Consider the following 21,971-nt stretch of genomic DNA (forward strand, 5'->3'; position numbering starts at 1 on the left):
GCCTGAAATGGCAAAGAAATGGAGCTAGCTGAGGAAATAGATAAGTACCAGATCGACATAATAGGGGTGACTGAAACAAAAAAGACAAAAACTGGTGAGATCGTTCTGAGCAATAAATACAAAATGTTATATTCAGGCAATGACAATCAAGGAAAAGAAGGAGTAGCCATAGTATTCAACACTAAATACGAGGCTAATCTTCTTGAATGGTAGGCAGTCCCAAGTAGAGCGATGTGGGCAAATATCAGAATGGGGAATTGGACAATGAGACTTATTTGTGCCTATGGTCCCACAGAAGGTTCTACTAAGGCAGAAGTGGATGAATTTTTTGATGCTTTAGAAAAAGCAACTGACACAATGAAAAAGGAAAAGTTGGTCCTTGTTGGGGATCTAAATAGCAGAGTAGAAAATGATTGCCAGACATACAAAAATATTTTGGGAAAATTTGGAGAAAAGAGCAAAGCTAATAACACTGGCAAATACCTGTTGGATTTCTGCTCAGGACATCGACTGGTTATTACTAACACCATGTTCCAACATAAAAATGTGCACAAATTCACATGAAGAGAAGAGGCAAGGAATAAGAAAAATCTCATTGGCTATGTTATTGTTGATAGTGATGTTTTCTCCCTGGTGCAGGACACCAGAGTGTACAGAGGATTTGAAATTGGAAGTGATCACTATTTAGTCTTGAGGATAAAACTGAATTTCATATTGAAAAGAATAACATGTAAGAAAGTTTAAAAGCGAATAAAAGTTGAGCAGCTCTCAGATGTGAACTGTAGACTAAAATACACAAAGCTTATTGAAGAAAAAATGAAAGAGTTTGAGAACAGGAACCAAACCTTGGAGATTCAGTGGCAAGCCTTGAAGAAAACTCTGATTGATTCAGCTAGAGAGGCATGTGGTGAGGTTATCTGTAAGGATAGAAAAATCAGAACTCTATGGTGGACACAGGAAGTTAAAGAGAGAGAGAAGGAAAAGAAGAAAGCATATCAAAAGTCTGGCAAATAAGTCAGCTTGTGCTCTTAGAGAATACAGAGACAAATGTAAGAAAGCTAACCACTGTGTAAAACTAGCTAAACAAAATTCATGGGAGGACTTTGGCAAGAACATAGAAAATAAGTATCAAGAAGGTGGCAAAATATTCTGGAGGTTGTTAAAGAAGCTTAGAAATGGAAGAAAGAGTGCTGTAGAGTACTCTCATTGTACCCATATATAAAAAGGAAGATAAAACTGAATGTGAAAATTACAGAGGTATTTCCCTATGAGTGTTCCTGGCAAGATTTATGCAAGTATACTTCAGAAGAATTGTGGAAGAAAAGCTTGGTGAAGAACAAGCTGGATTCAGGCCAAATAGAGGCTGTCAGGATCAGATCTTCACTTTACAATAAATAGTTGAGAAAGCATGGGAATATAACAAAGATTTGTATTTAAGTTTTGTCGATCTGGAAAAGGTATATGACAAGGTGCCAAGAGAAAAGCTATTCAATACACTACAGTTATATGGTGTCAATGGAAAATTATATCAAGCAATACTTAGTCTTTATTTGAGTTGTAAGTCAGCAGTTAGAATTGAAGGAAGTACAGGAGGATGGTTTAATGTTAAATCTGGTGTGAGACAAGGATGAACATTATCCCCTCTGTTATTCATTATCTATATGGATCACATTATGAAGGAAATTGGTATTAAACATGATATCAGAATTGGAGATGTTAATGTCAGCTCTTTGCTTTATGCGGATGAAGTTATACTTCTAAATAAATCTGCTACAAGTTTGCAAGATTCCTTGACTAAATTGAATAACTGTTGTAATAGATATGACATGAAGGTCAGCAATAAAAAGACAAAGACAATGAAAATAGGTAGAATCGTTGAAAATGTCAACTGCATTGTGAACGGAGAACCTGTGGAACAAGTAAAACATTTCAGCTACTTAGGCATGATTTTTAGTGACGATGGTAAATTAAATATGGAAATAGACAACAAAATCAACGAAGCTGGTATGGTAGGAAGTCAATTGAATAAATTCATATGGAATAAGAGAGAAATTAGTCGGAACACTAAATTAGCTGTATACAAGACAGTGTTCAAACCAGTTTTAACTTATGGATCTGAGAGTTGGGTCAGAAGTAAAACAATTGACTAGAGACTGCAAATATGAGAGTCCTGAGAATGATTAGAGGCATGAACAGATGGCATCAATGGCAATATCATATTAAAAAACACAGATATTAGGAAAGAACTTGACATTATCAGCATCCAGGAATGCGTTAGCAGAGTGGTGATGTATATTCCCAGTTGTTAGTTTTTTTGTATTAAATATAGTGAAACAATAAACAACATATTTATTGCTTCAGTGTAAAATATATCCAATCCATATGTGTAAGTTTAATAAAATAAAATTTTATGAATGCAGTTTGCAGATAAATATCTGCAGAGTTTGCAGGCATTAATGCTTGCAGCTTGTCATATTCAAATGTTCAAACCATCACTGGCAAGCAATCTAAGGTAACTGATATAATAATGCAACATGTGAACCATACTTATTCTAAGTTCTGCTGTGAAAAGCTTATCAGTATTAGTAATTTTTCATTTCCTCTTCTCCTCCCTTAAATATTTAGACTCAATTAGCTTGTCATTGCATAATAACTTGGCTTCACAGCCACAGAAACATAATTAATGCCATAACAGGATAATTGTTCCTATTTAGATAGTCTCAAGTCTTGCAATTACATACCTTCTCATAGTTTCACTGTTCTGCATGATGAAAAACCAGACTTTCTGGAAGGGAAAACCCTACCACTTCAATACAAGACCAGCTAATTCACTTTTAATTGAAAATTCCTTCATACCTTTTTTAAGGAACTTCATATCATAGATGGGATATGACCCCAAGATCATCAATGTTACTGACTAAATTCTGGATAAATTTTTCCTCCTCTTAATATAATTATCCCAAAGGAAGTTATTAATGAAAAAGTCAGGTTTTTTTTAATATGTAATGAAAAAAAAATCCAAGCTGATATTATGTTTTTCAAATTTATAATATCTGTGAAATCATTTCATTATAAGTATTAAAGTTATTTTTTGTAGAATGATTACAATTTTTCTTTTTTTCATTGGTAAAAACATTTATCAACCTATGGAGTTCTGAAAGAATCTAAAGCATCTACTAGATCAACAATTTTCCAGTATCCATGCAGGAGTAGCCATAGTATTCAACACAAAATACGAGGCTAATCTTCTTGAATGGCAGTCAGTCTCAAGTAGAGTAATGTGGGCAAATATGAGAATGGGGAACTGGACAATGAGACTTATTTGTGCCTATGGTCCCACAGAAGGTTCTACTAAGGTAGAAGTGGAGGAATTTTTTGAGGCTTTAGAAAAAGCAACTGACACAATGAAAAATGAAAAGTTGGTCCTTGTTGGGGATCTAAATAGCAGAGTAGGAAATGATTGTGAGACATACAAAAATATTTTGGGAAAATTTGGAGAAAAGAGCAAAGCTAATAATAATGGCAAATATCTGTTGGATTTCTGCTCAGGACATGGACTAGTTATTACTAACACCATGTTCCAACATAAAAATGTGCACAAATTCACATGGAGAGAAGAGGCTAGGAATAAGAAAAGTCTCATTGACTATGTTATTGTTGATAGTGATGTTTTCTCCCTGGTGCAGGACACCAGAGTGTACAGAGGATTTGAAATTGGAAGTGATCACTATTTAGTCTTGAGCAGGATAAAATTGAATTTCATATTGAAAAGAATAACATGTAAGAAAGTTTTAAAGCGAATAAAAGTTGAGCAGCTCTCAGATGTGAGCTGTAGACTAAAATACACAAAGATTATTGAAGGAAAAATGAAAGAGTTTGAGAACAGGAATCAAACCTTGGAGATTCAGTGGCAAACTCTGAAGAAAACATTGATTGATTCTGCCAGAGAGGCATGTGGTGAGGTTGTTTGTAAGGATAAAAAAATCAGAACTCCCTGGTGGACACAGGAGGTTAAAGAGGTAGTGAAGGAAAAGAAGAAAGCATACCAAAAGTTCCTGTCAAATAAGTCAGCTTGTGCTCTTAGAGAATATAGAGACAAATGCAAGAATGCTAAACACTGTGTAAAACTAGCTAAACAAAAGTCATGGGAGGACTTTGGCAAGAATATAGAAAATAAATATCAAGAAGGTGGCAAAATATTCTGGAGGTTGTTGAAGAAGCTTAAGAATGGAGGAAAGAGTGCTATAAAAGGAATTAGAGATGATAAAGGTGACATGAAAACGGGAGAAAAAGATATCCTTGAAGTATGGAGTAATTACTTTGAAAAACTGCTAAATGAAACAAGCAGTGATGACAGCACAGTGGTAAAAAAGACTGACCAGGCATGCAGTCAGGAATACATATCCATACTTGAAGTAGAAAAAGCCATCAAAGGCTTGAAATGTGGAAAGGCAGCAGGAGTAGATGATATTCGACCAGAAATGCTGAAGTATGGTGGTATAAGAGTCTTACAGTGGCTTCACTGCATAGTTCAGAAAGCCTGGACAGAGGGACGAATTCCCGATGATTGGAGTAGAGCTCTCATAGTACCCATATATAAAAAGGGAAATAAAACTGCATGTCAGAATTACAGAGGTATTTCCCTACTGAGTGTTCCTGGCAAGATCTATGCAAGTATACTTGAGAAACGGTTGAGAAGAATTGTGGAAGAAAAGCTTGGTGAAGAACAAGCTGGATTCATAATCAACACACCTGCTGTGGTGTGTTGATTATGTTTTGTTGTTATAACCAAAAATCTCGGTTCGCGTGGTTAGCCTAGTGGCTATGCGCTTCGCAACCATATGCCTGGGGAAGGAGTGTCCGAGGTTCGATTCCTGTCGGTGACGTGAGGAGCTGAAGGATCTTCCTCAGCCATAGCCAAGTTAGCCAGTCTTGGGCGTGGACAGCAGGGTTTTTTCCCCAGTTTATTCTGGGGTTTTTCATCCTGCAAAGCAGGCAAACTGGCCTTGAGAACTCAACACTACAGGCCATAGGATACATCGGGGCATAAGGCTGACCACCTTATCCTGTAAACGGAGTGGGGTCCGATGATCAATGGACCCTCGACACCGCAAGGTAAAAGAGGGTATAAGGAAGATGATGATGAACCAAAAATCTGTCTTCATGCTTCATGGTAGAGTGAGGATGACCTCTTAGCAAATGTCTGGAACAAATTCCATTGGCTTGAAAAGATGCCCAGAGCCTGGATACAATGCTATGTGAGATTCCAAACTCTATGGCAATATCAGCAACCTTCTTCAAGCCAATGGAATTCTTTCTCACATGAAATCACCTAGATCAGTGGTTCTTAACCTTTGTGAGACTGTGGCCGGATAAATTATTTTTTTTTACAAGATGAGGGCCTGGTCCCAACAAATTTACTCATAAATACCTTTCCATTTTTTTGTAAAGTTCATACATTAAACTGACATAAGTATTAATAATTAATTATGGCATAATCATAACGAGTATTAGTATACTTATGTGTATGGTGTGGCATCTTGACAAATATAAAATTACATTTAAATTAGTTATTAATCACTGGACTAATGAAATCTTGTAGCATATTGTAGTTTCCTCAAGCCAACATCATTAAATTAATTTGTGCTTGTTTTCATTGACATATCCCATTCTGATCCCATTCAGTGTAAAATTGATTACTGTATTATTAAATTGATTTTAATGATGTTTTAAAAGAGGTAAACCGCGAGTAGACATATCGGTACACAATAAATAACGGAAAAAACTCACGTAGAAAGATTATTTATTAGTATAATTTTCGCCTGTGTGTCACAGGCATCTTCAGTACATTAAGCTCAAAATTAAACACTAACTGACAATTCCAAAAAGCACCACCTAAGTAGCTGGTGTAAGATAACTAAAAAGGTCAATAACTTTCCTAAAAAAAAAAAAATAATAATAATAATAATAATACAATAAAAAGTTAGGAAAGATTAGCTGATTTGTAAAGTACTATCTCCCATAAAGGGGATAGACGTAAGCCGTCGGATCTGTTTAAGTTAGGAGAATGAAGAAGTAGAGTTTCACATGTTTCTTTATAAAGGCGTTCCATGAGAAACTGACTTTTGTGAAGAACTCTTGTCTTTCTCCAATGAACTCTGTGTCTAGTGAAGATGGCATGTTCAGAAAGTCCAGACTTTTCAGGTTTAAAGTATTCAATATAAGATTGGTGTTCTTCTAGCCGAATAGAGGCGGATCTTCCCGTTTGTCCGAAATAAGATAATCCACAAGAGCACGGAATCTGGTAGACACCTGGATGATTAAGATGTGGAAGCTTGTCCTTAGGAGAAGTGAGAAAGGTGGAGATTTTTCTAAACGGTCGAAAGGCAACAAAAATATTCAGTGGTTTTAAAACTTTTGCTATACGTTCACTGATGCCTTGTACATAAGGGATAGTAATGCATGTTATTTCCTCTGTGTTTGAAGAGGAAGACATATTAAAACTACTCAAAGTTCTTTTAATGAAGCAATTCTTATAACCATTAGATAGAAAGGAAGAATTTATGTATTGTAGTTCTTTCTGTAAAAGGTCGTCTGTAGAACAAAAGGAGTGGCCCCTGCTTATTTGTTTACCCTAGAAGTAGAATTAAATAAGCAGTTAGCCTTTTTAGATGTTCTAATTCTTCACCAACCAGATGGTAACCTACATTTCTCAGTTTACAGAAAGAAGACTCATACAGGCCATTATATCCATGCGGAATCTCATCACCATCCCAGTCAAAAGGCAGGAACTATTAAAACACTGGTTCATCGGGCCCACTCCTTTTGTTTTAGAGACGATCTTTTACAGAAAGAACTACAATACATAACTTCTTCCTTTCTATCTAATGGTTATAAGAATTGCTTCATTAAAAGAACTTTGAGTAGTTTTAATATGTCTTCCTCTTCAAACACAGAGGAAATAACGTGCATTACTATCCCTTATGTACAAGGCATCAGTGAACGTATAGCAAAAGTTTTAAAACCACTGAATTTTTTGTTGCATTTCGACCGTTTAGAAAAATCTCCACCTTTCTCACTTCTCCTAAGGACAAGCTTCCACATCTTAATCATCCAGGTGTCTACCAGATTCCATGCTCTTGTGGATGATCTTATTTCGGACAAACGGGAAGATCCGCCTCTATTCGGCTAGAAGAACACCAATCTTATATTGAATACTTTAAACCTGAAAAGTCTGGACTTTCTGAACATGCCATCTTCACTAGACACAGAGTTCATTGGAGAAAGACAAGAGTTCTTCACAAAAGTCAGTTTCTCATGGAACGCCTTTATAAAGAAACATGTGAAACTCTACTTCATTCTCCTAACTTAAACAGATCCAACGGCTTACGTCTATCCCCTTTATGGGAGATAGTACTTTACAAATCAGCTAATCTTTCCTAACTTTTTATTGTATTATTATTATCATTATTATTTTATTTTATTTTTTTAGGAAAGTTATTGACCTTTTTAGTTATCTTACACCAGCTACTTAGGTGGCGCTTTTTGGAATTGTCAGTTAGTGTTTAATTTTGAGCTTAATGTACTGAAGATGCCTGTGACACACAGGCGAAAATTATACTAATAAATAATCTTTCTACGTGAGTTTTTTCCGTTATTTATTGTGTACCGATTTAATGATGTTGGTTTGACAAAAATGGTACTGAGAAAAATATTTATGCACTGTGACTCACAACAGAAGTCAGCTGAGCAAGGGAAGCAGAGGAAGGATGTCAACTTGTCAGCGAAACACTTATTATTACACACGGCAAATATTTATACTGTATATACAAAGTATGTAATTTAATAAATAAAAAGGTATGAATCTCTGAATTCTAAACACTAGTCCCAACACTAATCAATATTTTGAATTTAAAAATACAGCACTTTAACACAGCAATTATAAGTTATTGAAAAAGTTAAACTTAGTTTCTTTTGTTATAACTGAGTTTTTGAAGGTTTTAGTTAAGCTAGTAAGACTTCTGTTGCTGTTTTCTGTCCATTAGCTTATTAATTCTGGGATAAATTGAAGTGACAGCCAAATGAAGACAATCAGAAAGTTTCAGATGGTTCCTTTGATTTGTTTTAAGCACAGCCATGGCAAAATATGCAGTCTCACAAAGATATATGGTGGAAAAACAAAGAAAGCTCATTGCTATTTCATGTAAATTTGGATATTCAATTTTCATTCTTATCCAGAATTTCGAATTACTCATAGAATTAAAAGTACTTTCCAGTCTTTGTCCGAGGATGATAATTCAATAAGTTGAAGTGTTTTTTCATGGGAAAGAAAAAAGCAAAATATGTGGGTTCACAATCCACATATTTTGCCTCCGGGGATCCTCACATTTGGGATAATACTTTTCAAACGACAACAATAACATCTTCAAGTGGGCTGCAATAATATCTGAAACTGAATTCTGTGAATAGAAATCATCTGCATCCATAATATAATCTGAGTATGACTGAAACATTTCTTTATTTCTTTCTGCAATCATATTAAGCCAGAATTTGAGTTTCTTTTTGATTGATTCTATCTTGTTCCAAGCATTAAATATTATTGCATCTGGACTTTGAAGTTTTAAATTCAACTTGTTTATGTAAGAAAATATGTCACTGAGATGTGCCAGCCTGGCTACCCATTTCTTATCCTGGAAATAATGGGACAGGTCACTTTTCTTACCAATTAGAAAAAGCTCAACTTCCTTTCGGAGTTCATATAACCTCTTGAGAACTTTACCACAGGACAGCCAACGAACTTCCAAATGGAAAAGAAGATTTTAATGATCAGAGCACATTTCATCGCACAATGCTTTTAACAGTCTTGTATTTAAAGTGCTGTTTTTTATAATTAATAATTTTAACAGATCGAAACAGGACTTCATTAAGCTCAAGTGCCATTTTTTGCCTATGAATGTAGCAATGCATTGAAAATAAATTATTGCCTGCCATATCCTTAATTTTAGTGACTAAACCTGACTTTCTACCTGTAAGATGTCTATGCAGCACCATCAGTACAAACTCCAATGCAATTTTTCCATTCGAGACCTCTCTCTCTCTTCAATTGAACTATTTAAAACTTTGAAACTTTCACTGCTAGTAGTGTGCATAGGTAATTCAAAAACACTTAAAATGTCTTCCTTCATTTCACTTCCATCATGGTCAATATATATTGTACATCCGTAAATAAAATTCTGTTGTTCTGAATATCTGTAGATTCGTCCAGTTGTAATGCAAGCAATTTTGATTTTTTTAAATTTTTTTCAATGAGTTGTGTTTTTGAATCTTCTGCCATATAGATATTAAATACTAAATAGGATACTAAATATAATATATAATAAATATAAAATATAATAAATACTAAATATAAATGATACTAAATAAGATGCCGTCAGAAGTGAAGTGTCAGTGGTCGAAGCTTTGGAAATAATTTTCTTTTCTATTTTAAGTGCATCACTTTTATGCATAAAGAATTCAATGTTTGTTGACTAGATTGGAATGTTTCATGTTGAGATGTCGGGTAAGTCGCAATGGCTCCATTTCCCAGAACAGTAGCACAAATGATATATTGAGGTTGTGACAATTGGTCAGTGTGAGGGAATTGTATGAAACCAAATTTTAAATAGCTGTCCATGTACTTACGAGTGAATGCAGACTTTTCTACTGTGTGCTGATAGTTTTTCCCTCCTTTTGTACATCCTGGAAATCACTCTGTAGGCTTGAGGTGGATGAATCACTATTTGTTGCGTCACAAACACCTTCAATCCAAGATTTCTTAACACCGGATACAAGACTACCTTGATTTTCAATTGAAAATCAGTGGAAAATTTTTTTTCTTTATACTTCCTTGCTGATTGGATACTGACATTTGTAACACAGATGTTATTTCGTTCAGTTTTGAGAAGAGAGGATACGCCACCCATTGTTGTAATCGGCTTGCAGGCAATTTTTATGACCAGTCATAAACAGCGGTATATTCACTTTCCCGAATGTTGAAAGATTTCGATGTCTGAAAATTCCCAATCATTCATGAATACTTCTGTGTTTAAAAATACGTACCTTGGACACTGACATTTGCTACGCAGATGTTATTTAGGCATTCTGGGTCTGAGCCTTTCGACACACTCACAAATATTATTCTCCTCAGAATATTTCCACTATAAAATATTATTCATGAAAAATGCTTACAAAACTAAAATGATAAATTCCAGGAGAACCTCTTGCGGCTCGGCATAATCGATGCCAGGGCCCGGTACCGGCCCATGGCCCAGCAGTTGAGAAACACTGACCTCGTTGATGTCTTTGAGACCTTACAAGATATCCAAGTTTGCAACTTTATTCATTCACGAAAAGAGCTTCCTTCAAATACAATACACTTAGTACAGTCCTTTGCCTTTTATCCTGTTGAGTACTATCACATGACCTGTTTGCATGCAATTCAAAAATATAAATGGGTACCTGCTTTCTACTCAAAATCATCAATTATACAAATTGCCACAAGCTGATTCCCCTGAATTTGGAATTATAATCTTCAGAAATAGTGTTTGTTCTTGGGTTTTGGACATCAGTGTACACTAGTAAGTTAGTAAAGCATGATTGCCTTTTCACAAACCCAATTAAAGAACACTAGAAAAGATTAAAGAAGAAGGTGGAGGCATTTCAATAAATGGCATGAGAATAAACTACCTCTGCTTTGCAGATGACATTGTCCAGATTGAAGAAGATGCAGCAAGGTTGGAACAGACACTGCAATCACTATACACAGAAGGAAAAAGATATGGACTAAATGTCAACTTTGAAAAAACTAAAACAATGATATTTGGACAACAGGAGTTACTGAATAGAGTTACGATAGATAGATTTCAATTGGAAAATGTGGAACACTTCACATATCTTGGATGCGACATGACTTGGACCCCCCCCCCCCCAAAAAAAAAGAGAGAAAAATTAGAATAGCCCGAGCAACAACTATTTTAAAAGCCATGGACAAAATATGGAAGAGTAGAGCTATAAAGATGCAAACTAAACTGCGCATTGTAGGAACCTGTATCTTCAGCAGCATGCTCCATGGATGCGAGGCCTGGGTACTCCTGAGAGAATCTGAAAGGAGAAAATTGGCATTTGAGAGGAAGTGCTATAGAAAGATCTTGAGAATAAGCTGGATACAGAAAGTGAACAATGAGGAAATCTACAGACGAATACAACCAAAAGAAAACCTGATACAGAAAATAATCAAAGGGAGACTACATCTATTTGGCCATATATGTAGAATGAATGATGAGAGAAAATTAAAAACGTTGCTGTTTGGAATGATTGAAGGAAAGAACAATTTTGGAATGAGAATGGAAAGCCCCATTCTCTGCTTGGACTTCTTTCTGTTTGATGCAGAAACTCTATATACAAACTGAATCATTTTGCACAAAATAGAATGCAATGGAAGAATCATATCAAGATGGCGGCAGACACCTACGGGCATTGGACCCATGGTTGTTGATGATGAGTAGCATTCTACCACTTACATCCATTAATGTCATCTTATTATTATTATTATTATTTGACACCTCCAGGGTGTCCTAAGACTCATCGAGGGAGGGCACATACTTTACAACTCTCCATCTCCACCACTCAACCTCATCCATAAACCGCCTCATTTACACCAACGCCATCTACTGTCCACCATCACCACTATTATTTTCACAGACAATCACAAGCCCACGGTGGGATTCAAACCCACAGCCTTTTGACTGGAGAGCTGATACGCTAACCACTCGGCCAACCCAGCTGGCAAAAAATGAAACTTTATGGTTACGCCTGGGATTGAACCAGGGACCACTCGTGTGTAAAGCGAGTATGATAACCACTACACCACGGAACCATACATCTTACCATTCTACTTGCCACATATTTGAAAAACTCTAGGGTTTTTCCTGGCCTGATTTGCTAATTTCTGCTGCTGTTCTTACCAACTGAGTCACCTTTCTGGCCTACTCTTTATACTCCTCATGCAATTGATTGCTACCATTATTTATGTTGTGATTTCTCCACAGTATCCTGTTCTTTCAAATTTCATGCTTAATCCCTTTATTCATCCATTTGACACCTACTTTATTGTCTTTTGACCTTTGGAATACATTCGCAAACTGATATTATTATTTTTTGGTCACTTCCCATGCAGCATTTACCTCCTGCAGCCGTAACACCTCGTTCCATGCTATAGCACCAAGCAGTCTTCTAAGCTTTTCATAATCGCCAGTTTTGTAATTCCAGATATATTCTTTCCTCACAAAAATCTTCATATAGCTAGCCACAACTCAGGTGATCACTTCACAATCACTCGGTGAGAGTGATCGTGAAGTGATCACCCTGAATGAAGTGATCTATCAAGTTGGTGATAGAAGCGTGAAATCCCACTGACAATTACATTCTCTGATGAAATAATTATATCTAAGACTCTCGATCTTTGCATGCTCTCCTTTACACACTGCCGAGATAGTTCTCTCTCAAGAACAAGAAATTTGTTTTCCTTATTCCCAGCGCTATCTCTTCATTCCAATCTATACTGACATAATTAAAAATACTCATTACAATCACCCTTTTCTTGTTCACTAATCCAAGTTATATATTTCTTCATCACCACCCTCCACATTCCCTGGCCTATAGTACCATCTGACTAAATATCTCTTCATGTCCTCCTCCACTTCACACCATACTGACTCAAAATCATTGCCTCTATTTACATCTCACACCTCCATGTTGCATAGACATAATTCACCTTCTTCAACAGCACTCTCGCTTACCTGCTTGTCCTTTCTTTTCTCATGGTAAACATTATACGCTTCCATTTCTATTCCTGTCAGGATATCATCCTTATCCAAACATGTTTTGCATACTCCAACTATTTTTGGGTGAATAAACTCAAGCGACGAAACCATTTCATCTCTCTTATTTCTGATGCTCCTAGCATTTGTAAATAAACACAGCAATTCACTTGTAGGTCTATAATCAGTCCTGCCCATGCCACTTGTAAGTTCTGATTTTCTCCCACGCCTAACTATTCCCAATTGTCCTTTATTACCACTTAACCTATCTATCTCTTCAGATGCAGCTACATCCTCTACATCCCATTCAAATATTGACAATCCCCATACATACATTCCCTACTACTTTCAACATCCACTCTCCTTTATAATTCCTCCCCCCCCCCCACTGTTTCTCTATCTATCTTGCATTCTCATTCTATCATCATCACTCACTACTATTCGCCTTTACAATAATTTCAGTCTGACCAGTTCTGCTCTCTTGCTCGCATCACTCGTTCCTCCTTGCAGCGAGTCTCTCTGACTCATAGCATTTCCATTCAAATGCAACCTATCAGTTTTGTAAATTTCTATCTTTCTTTCAATCACTTCCAATCTTGATCACTTTCAATTCTTGATTATATATATATATATATATATATATATATTTTTTTTTTTTTTTTTTTTTCATAAAGTACAAAATAACAAATAAATAAATGTTATACTTACACAAACAGAACCAGCTGTGTAACTACAGGAACACGAAAAAAATCACAAAATGCATTGATGAGAACATCTAGTGTTAGTAACAAATACTGGAGACATAAAATTGGACAGAAACTACCAGCCTTCATATTTAAATCCTTTCTTTCTTTCTCTCTATGATGTTGACTAACAAAAGCATTGCACCATATATGCTTCAGAAAACTTTGAGTTTAATCCCCTATAAAAATAAAAACAGAGAATTTGGCATACAAATTATTTTATTATATCTGAGAATTTTGTTGAAAGCAAACTGCACAAATTAAATGTATGTTGAAGTGTCTTTTTACACTGAATACTGCAAAGAGAAAGCTACTTTCCTTTGATATTATAAGCATCAAGCAAAATTTATCTTCTTGAGAAAAACTTCAGTAAGGTATCCAACTAACCTAAAATATAAAAGTATGCTAAAAGGAAAATTTAAAAGATAGGGATGAAATCTATCTAAATGAACTTCTTACATGCAAGAAGCAATAAGAAAACAAATGATTTTTTTTAGTATCATTTGAGGCTGTTTCATTATAGTGATCACATAACAAATTAAGGTTCAGAGAATAAAAAGGATTATGGTTACTAACAGAGTTAGTTTTAATTGTCAGAGTAAGTTACAATTTTCTCAAAAAAGTGCACTAAAAGTTCTGTTTAAGTTGCTTAATATTTATCTAATCATCTTGGGGTGCAGGGGAAGATAAATCATTCTTTTATTAGGTTCTGAATTTTATTAATTATAAGATAATATATATAAGGATTTATTTGATATATAAGCTGTCTTACCTCTTTATATTCAGTCATAAAAGATAAATTAGCAAAAGAAGTGCAAATAACACAACTATCACAGACATTAAATAGAGATACCCTACTAATTCATTTTTGTGCATTATTATATAGGTGCCGCTTCATGGAGCATTTATACTTATCACAATACCTTAAACTCATTCACTGATGAAGCAGTCACAACCACCTCTGACAACCTATTTGCCACCTTCCAAGCAAAAAAATTCAGTTCTAACACCCTTGTAAACTACACTCTTACACAATTTCCAAGGGTGACATCTCATTCTCTCCCTTCCTGCCATGTGCTGAAAAACATCTTAAAAGTTAATCCTATAAAATCCCTTTAATAACTTACATGCTTCTATCATGTCTCCTCTTTTTTACCTATCAGCTAGTTTTTGAAGCCAAACACTTTAGTCTATTCTCACAGGGAGCGTTCCCTAAAACCTGCTACAATATTTTCTTGTAGAATGAGAAATTAATGGAAGGAGAACAAAACTGGGAAATGTGTTTACTGGGCCTCTGCCATAAGTCTTTGGACTAAGTGGAGATACATACCTATTAACAATAATAATTATAATAAACTGCAATGTGTAATGGCAGCTCATTTTTCTCACTTCATGACTGAAACAAAAACTGGAAGTGTGTTGCATAGAAGAGTGAATAGAATGCTGTAATATTCCTAAAAGAGAAATGAGATTTTTGGAACTTGAAAGTGGATATTTATGAAGTTATGAAAAAAGTTTAAAACTTATCAATTCTTGTGCTACAACAATGACAACAGAACAATTACTTGGGTGGGGGGGGTCCAGTCTAAATCATGAATAATTTAGACTTTTTCCATGAACCGAGAGACATTTTCTGTTTTTTTTTTTTTGGTATACATGTTTCTGGTGGAAGGGTTCATTTTTAAAAGATTTAGAATCATGGCAGTGTTCGAGGGAGAGCAGAAGCTAGACACTGGAGAGGTAGGTAGTGGGGGTTGGTCCCGAAGAACAAGATTAGATTATTAACCTGATCTTGTTCTTGATCTTGCTGTACAATTTGTACAGCATATCCATGTAGTATACCTGTTGTGTAAATTAAAATCATTATGGCTTTTTGCTTATTACGGCAGGATCTCATTATATCTGTATTTGTTACAATAAAGTTCAATTGTAATTAAATTGCTGAATGATCATTTTGAAGGGATGCACCATCTAGGTGGGCAACATAGTTTTGTCTTGCCTAAATAATTTGTTTACTTTTTTATAATCAAGTGACAATGGAATCTTATCAAATGTCTTTGAAAAGCATTTGACAGGATTCCACATAGAATTCTGTTGCATAAATCAGAGCAAATAGAGGGAATGGATATGAATCTAGTCATCTGGATTAGAGAGCAGTTGATGGACAAATATCAAAGAATGGTTTATGGAGGAATTGAGTCCAGGAGACAGCAGTTGACTAGTGGTGTATCACACAGCTCAGTAATTGGTCCTCTGTTGTTTAATTTGTACATCAATGATACAGAAAATTGATTTGACAGGATATATTCAGTTGTTTGGTAATGATGCTAAATTGGGAAGAGCAATAGTAAATGAAGATGATGCACAGATCCTGCTGGAAGACTTATATAGATTAGTAGCATGGGCAAAGGTAAATGGCTGCCAGTTTATGAATGTAGCCAGGTGTAAGGTAATATACTTTGCGAAGAAGAAATCACAAGGTGTGTACTATACTGATGGACTTGAACAGAAGGAAAATGATAAGCCTAGGGACTTATCATTGTGGATATTTTGGAACATTGTGGGACTTATGATTGTGGATAGAGAGTTGAACTTTAAAGGGTATATTGCAAAGGTAGCCAAAAACAACACGTCAGATTAAGTGGTTGTTGAAGAAACACACAGGCAAGGATAGGGAGGTTACTGTTCCCCTTTATAAGACCACATCTGGACTAATGCACACAGATCTGGAGACCCAGTTTTTGTGGAGATAAATGGAGGGGATCCAGAAATTAGTAACAAAGATTGTGAGGCTATGGAATGCTTCGTAATGAAAACAGATTGATGGTCTGTGTGCTTGGAAGGCTAAGAATAGATTATTTGCTTGGAGGATGGTGAACAGGTTGCAAGAGGTGGTTGTGAGTGCTTCATCAGTGAATGAGTTTAAGGAGAATATGATAGGTATTGTATAAAGAATGACTAGTTTGTGAATATTGGATCTTTTGTAACGAGTCTTCTGACTCCATGAAGATACCTTTATAACAATAATCTTTGTCATCCACCTCTGGATCTTCTCCGCCACCTCTGCATCCCCCCATGGAATCCAGGTGATGAGATCTGTGCGATAGTTCAGATGCGGCCTTATAAAGAGGAGTAACAACCTCTCTATCTCTGCTTGTGTGTTCTGCAATAACTACTTAATTTGGTATAAAAGCCAAAAGGCTATTTTTCTGGCAACCTTAATAATAATGAAGGGGATACAAATCCTTTGATGTTTATCTGCCAGTAAGCGAAACTCTAAGAACTAGGACTAAGATCTGCGAGTTTCATACCGAAAAACTATCGGCAAATCCAAGTGTAAGTAACCACTTACACTTGGATTTGCCTCGACAAGTTGCCTCGGTGTTGTAGTACAACACCGAGGCAACTTGTATCAAAGGTGGAGCAAGCTCCCTCACTATCCTTGATATTTTCTCATAATGTAAAAACACAGCCCCTAGGGGATGTAATACTGTAATTACATTGTGAGGAGAGGTCACTACCCAGACCGGTTTCAACCTTTTTTGAGGTCTCATATTGGAACTACATTGGTGACTTTAATAGATACAACACTCTTTGGGGTAGTGCCAACATGAATAGACATGGCTGTATCACTGAGTGAATGCTCGACAATCATGATCGTTCTCTTCTTAATAATAGAGTTGATACGTTTTTTCATATACTTACCCACTTGTATTTCGCAACAGATCTTGCAATCTGTTCCCCTGCCATCTTTCATTGCTCATTTAGGATACTGAAGAGAACATCTATAGAATTGATCATTTTCCTGTTATTTGCACTATATCTTCACAGGCAGCAGTGGATAGAGTGGAAATCATCTTAATTCCAACACTCTATCCAAAGTCATGGTGGAATCCAGTGTCTAGCAGCCAAAAAAGTAGTAGACAGAGCATGGGGTATATTTTGTAGATACCCCACCACATCAAATTTAACAGCCTTTAAATGTGCACGGGTGAAAAGACATTATGCAACTTGTCAGAGTCAAAAACTATGTTGGATCCAATTTACATAATCAATTAATCACACAACCAGTGGAAAAACTGTATTGGAAAAAAGTCTGAAACATGAAAGGTAGATATAGAATGCACTATTTTTAAATCATCTACAATAATCACTCTTTTTCTATTTGCCAGACCAATTTGCATAAACACTTCCTTCTCACTGCCTTCCGCATTACCAGGTATATAGCAACATCCTACTAAACATTCCATCCTATCCACCTCACACCATACCAGGGGCAAATGCTGGTCTTGAAATTCACACTTGCTCTCGTTATGATTCAGGGAGTGAGAGGTGTGATTGAAGACTGATTAGTGGAATAATGAATTACTGACCATTTAAAACTATATATTTAGAAATTTATGTACATTTTATCATACAAATACATTTATTTTACAAATGATATTCTATCTTTTTCAATTTAGCTACTTGAATAAATTCTACCCTACAGTTCTTCTTTATGAACTGGTCAATAACATTGTCATAAAAAGTTCGTTGTAACTTAATTTTCTGAAGCAAGGCTGGCTGAAGCTCACTGGTTTGAGCTACTTGGACTGCGTGTGGCCTGTGTTTAAGACGACATGAAGGGAGTGGAAATGGCTATGCACAGGCATGAAATCACAGTGCTGCAGTGCATTCCATTCCGGCTTTTATTTACAAAAATAAAAGCCTAAATGGCATTATAAATGCATGCATTTATTAACAAATAAATATTACTTCTTTCTCAATTAATGAGCTTGCACAGCAAGCATAGAGAATTTGCCCTTGCACCATACTGCTTCAAAACCACTAGTATTTGTTTGATTGAGGATGGCATTCTAACAGGAATAGAGATAAAGGGATGTGTAGTCTTTCATGAAGATAGACAAGGCAAAAAGGGAGAACACTTACTTATGATTGCAGAGAAATTTTACCAATCTAGAGTGGAGATACAAGTAACATGTCTCACTTATGCCAATAATTATTGGATGAATGAACTATATGAACGCTATAAGTTCATTTTCCTTGTTTAGAATACTTCTGGCATTTGTAAACACACGCACTAGCTCATTTCTGTTTCAATAACCAGTGTATTACACTCTTAACAGAAAATTCACAGGCAAAATATAATGGGCCGACATTCCGAGTTGTTTTGGCCATAAATCCAAAAAAAAAAAAAAAATCATGTCCCCTTTCTGAATCTTTTGTTTGAATTTTTATTTTATTTTATTTTATTTTATTTTTCAATTTTTATGAGAACAACAAAAGTTGTAAAACTTTTTCATAGCTGTAAATATGAGTTGTTTCATATAGCAAAACTTTCCTAACAATCCACTGAAGGTTGGACTTAGATATTTCAACAAAAAGAAAAAGTCCACAACTTTCATTTTTTTTCTTTTTATTGAAATATTCATAATGTTTTATTGAAATACAGAACATAATGTTTGCAGTACCTTATGAGAACATGTTCCTCCAAGCTTGCAAACTAAGTGCACGATAATAAACGTAAACAAGCAAACAGAAATTCGTTGCTCAACAATACGTGACAGATGTATCACCACATGGAAGCACGCATTACTCACACTTTTGGAGAATAACCTCTTTCGATTTAGCAGCATGAGATTGTCACTTACATATCTTTCAAAACTAAGCATTGAATGTTGCTTCAGTATCAGACTACAATATTAATCAAAAATGCAAACGTAACTATAAGTCTAAATTAAAAAGGGAGACATTAAGCAATAGTAGATTACTGTGCCCTCCCACGCTGAGTCCTTGAACCCCTTGGAGATGTCACATAAAAATAATAATAAAAAATAATTAATAAATTTGCTAACGCCTTTTAAAATAAACAGAAATTAAGGTATTAGTACAGAATGGATTATTCTTCTGGAAATTTGGATTTTTATTATTTCTTGAGTTTACCGGACGAAAAACCCAAGTTTCCGTGAGAAAAAAACCACTTGTCCTTGCCAGAAATCGACATCGGCCGTCGAACCCACACTATTTTCACACATTAAAAATATTGTGTTGTTACAGTTAAAAACCACGAGATGGCGGCACTTGCTAGCTTCCCTCTTCACTGCGTACCGATTAATTAGTGATAGCCTTGGGTCAGCTATCTCTGATTGGCTACAGTGGATATATATGACGGCCCACTCAGTCTCCAAAAGTTAGATAGGACTAACCGACTATACTACTACTCCCCATACGGGAACAAGGGAACAAAAAGGCGTTCACAGAGTTAGCTTCAGGGACGAATACTTGTCTTGAAATTCACGCTTGCTCTTGTTATCATTCAGGGAATGAGAGGTGTGATTGAAGTCTGATTAGCAGAATACTAAATTACTGACCATTTAAAACTATGTACAGTATTTAGAAATTTATGTACATTTAATCATACAAATACATCATTTATTTTACAAACGATATTCTTTCTTTTTCATTTTAGCTATTTGAATACAAATTCTACCCTACAGTTCTTCTTTATGAACTGGTCAATATAGGTCGCCCACCGATTAGAGATCCTTCAACACTTCTGCGCATGTCAGAAAAAGGAGAATCCATTCCGATAATAGGGTAATCAGTCCGGATTGTGGGATGAGTTGTTTATTATTACAGGTCGGAAAATTAACTTCTCTTTTACGATTATTTTAGTTAACTATGTTGCTTGTATAACAGTTGGACAATTTTACCTATAAAGCACGTGATTTCGCGTGTTGGAGAAAGAAATGAAGGACGTCCAATTCGGACGTCCTTCATTTCTTTCTCCCCCTTCAGCATCAATCGACTATTCTTGGCAAGACGTAAAGCAGAGCCCTACAAACGGTGGGCGAACTATAACATCGTCATAAAAAGTTGGTTGTAACTTAATTTTCCCAAGCAACACACACACACACACACACACACACACACACACACACACACACACACACACACACACACACACACACACACACACACACACACACACACACACACACACACACACACACACACACACACACACACACACACACACACTTGTAAAGGCTGGCTGAAGTTCACTGGCTAGAGCTACTTTGAACTGCATTTGGCCAATGTTTAAGCGACAAGGTGAGATGACGTGGAGGGAGCAGAAATGACTATGCACGTCCATGAAATCACAGTGCTGAAGACCTGGATGCTCCCACAACCGAGCAAGGCAAGGTAGCTTGACTGGCGTTGGCCTTCGATACACAACACAAAGCTAAATTATTGCCGCACAAGATAAAAACATCTTCTGTCTATAAAAATAAAAGCCGAAATGGAATGCTTATAAATGCATGCATTTATTAACAAATAAATATTCCTTCTTTCTCAATTAATGAGCATGTGCAGTAAGCATGGAGAGTTCGCCACTGGTTAGCTCCTTCTTCTTCCTATTATTATTATTATTATTATTATTATTATTATTATTATTATTATTATTATTATTATTATTATTATTATTATTATTATTATTATTATTATTATTATTATTTCTGTATAGAGAACAGCACTCAGTAGAAAGAGACAACTGAGCTCTTTTCTCAGTGAAAAATACAGCTCAGTGGGAGTGGTGTTTGTACTTCTTTCCTGAGCAGGTTTGATGGTATCTTCTGAACAGAATATAGAGATAAATGTAACAAAGCTAGACAGTGTAAAACTAGATAAACCAAAGTAATAGGTTAAGTCATTTTCTTACCAAAGACATTGCTAAGAACATATAAAATAAATATCAAGAATCTGGCAAGATATTCTGGATGTTGTTTAAAAAGCTAAAAATGGAGGAGAGAGTGTTCTGTAAAAGGAATTAGAGATGATAAAGGAGACATGAAAACTGATGAAAAAGATATCCTTGATGTATGGAGTAATTACTTCGAAGAATTGCTAAATCAAACAAACAGTGATGATGATGATGATGACAGCACAGTGATAAAAAACACTCAACAGACGTGCAATCAGGATTACATACCAGAAAAAGCAATCAAAAGCCTAAAATTTGGAAAGTTAGATGGCGTAGATCATAATCGACCAGAAATGCATATGCAAGTATAAACATGATAAGTGGCTGCACAGTATAATTCATAAGGCCTAGACAGAGGGAATAGTTCCAGATGATCGGAGCAGAGCTCTCATAGTACACATATACAAAAAGGGAAATAAAATTGAATGTGAGAATTACAGATATTTCCGAAATGAGTGTTTTCGGTACGATTTATGCAAGTATACTCGAGAAACGGTTGAGAATTGTGGAAGGGAAGCTTGGTGAAGGGAAGCTGGATTCAGAACAAAGAGAGGCTGTGAGGATCAGATTTTCACTTTACAACAGATAGTTGAAAAATTATGGAAA

The 21,971-nt window shown here is 35.7% G+C and overlaps 1 protein-coding gene and 1 non-coding gene across 3 annotated transcripts in view; both read right to left on the bottom strand.

Annotated features, from left to right (window-relative positions):
• The window catches only part of LOC150093706 (transmembrane protein 138), a 57,603-nt gene extending 38,064 nt beyond the window's left edge, over nucleotides 1-19,539 (bottom strand). Inside the window, exons 1-2 of one of the 2 annotated variants that reach the window (XM_090412974.1) lie at nucleotides 19,201-19,539; nucleotides 13,566-13,779 (exon numbers count right to left, since the gene is read on the bottom strand). In XM_090412974.1, coding sequence (XP_090269100.1) covers nucleotides 13,566-13,690 — 125 coding nt within the window. In that variant the 5' untranslated portion in view covers nucleotides 13,691-13,779; nucleotides 19,201-19,539. Of the gene's footprint in view, nucleotides 1-13,565; nucleotides 13,780-19,071 lie in introns of both variants that reach the window. The other variant, XM_090412972.1, reaches the window with a different exon arrangement.
• TRNAV-UAC (transfer RNA valine (anticodon UAC)) lies at nucleotides 11,842-11,914 on the bottom strand. The gene has a single exon. It is a non-coding gene; the product is annotated as a tRNA-Val (tRNA).
• Nucleotides 19,540-21,971: the final 2,432 nt, after the last annotated feature.

The sequence above is a fragment of the Typopeltis vanoorti genome, chromosome 23 (genome assembly GCF_054136105.1).
Source record: "Typopeltis vanoorti isolate ZY-2024b chromosome 23, IOZ_Tvanoo_1.0, whole genome shotgun sequence".
NCBI classification, from domain to species: Eukaryota; Metazoa; Arthropoda; class Arachnida; order Uropygi; family Thelyphonidae; genus Typopeltis; species Typopeltis vanoorti.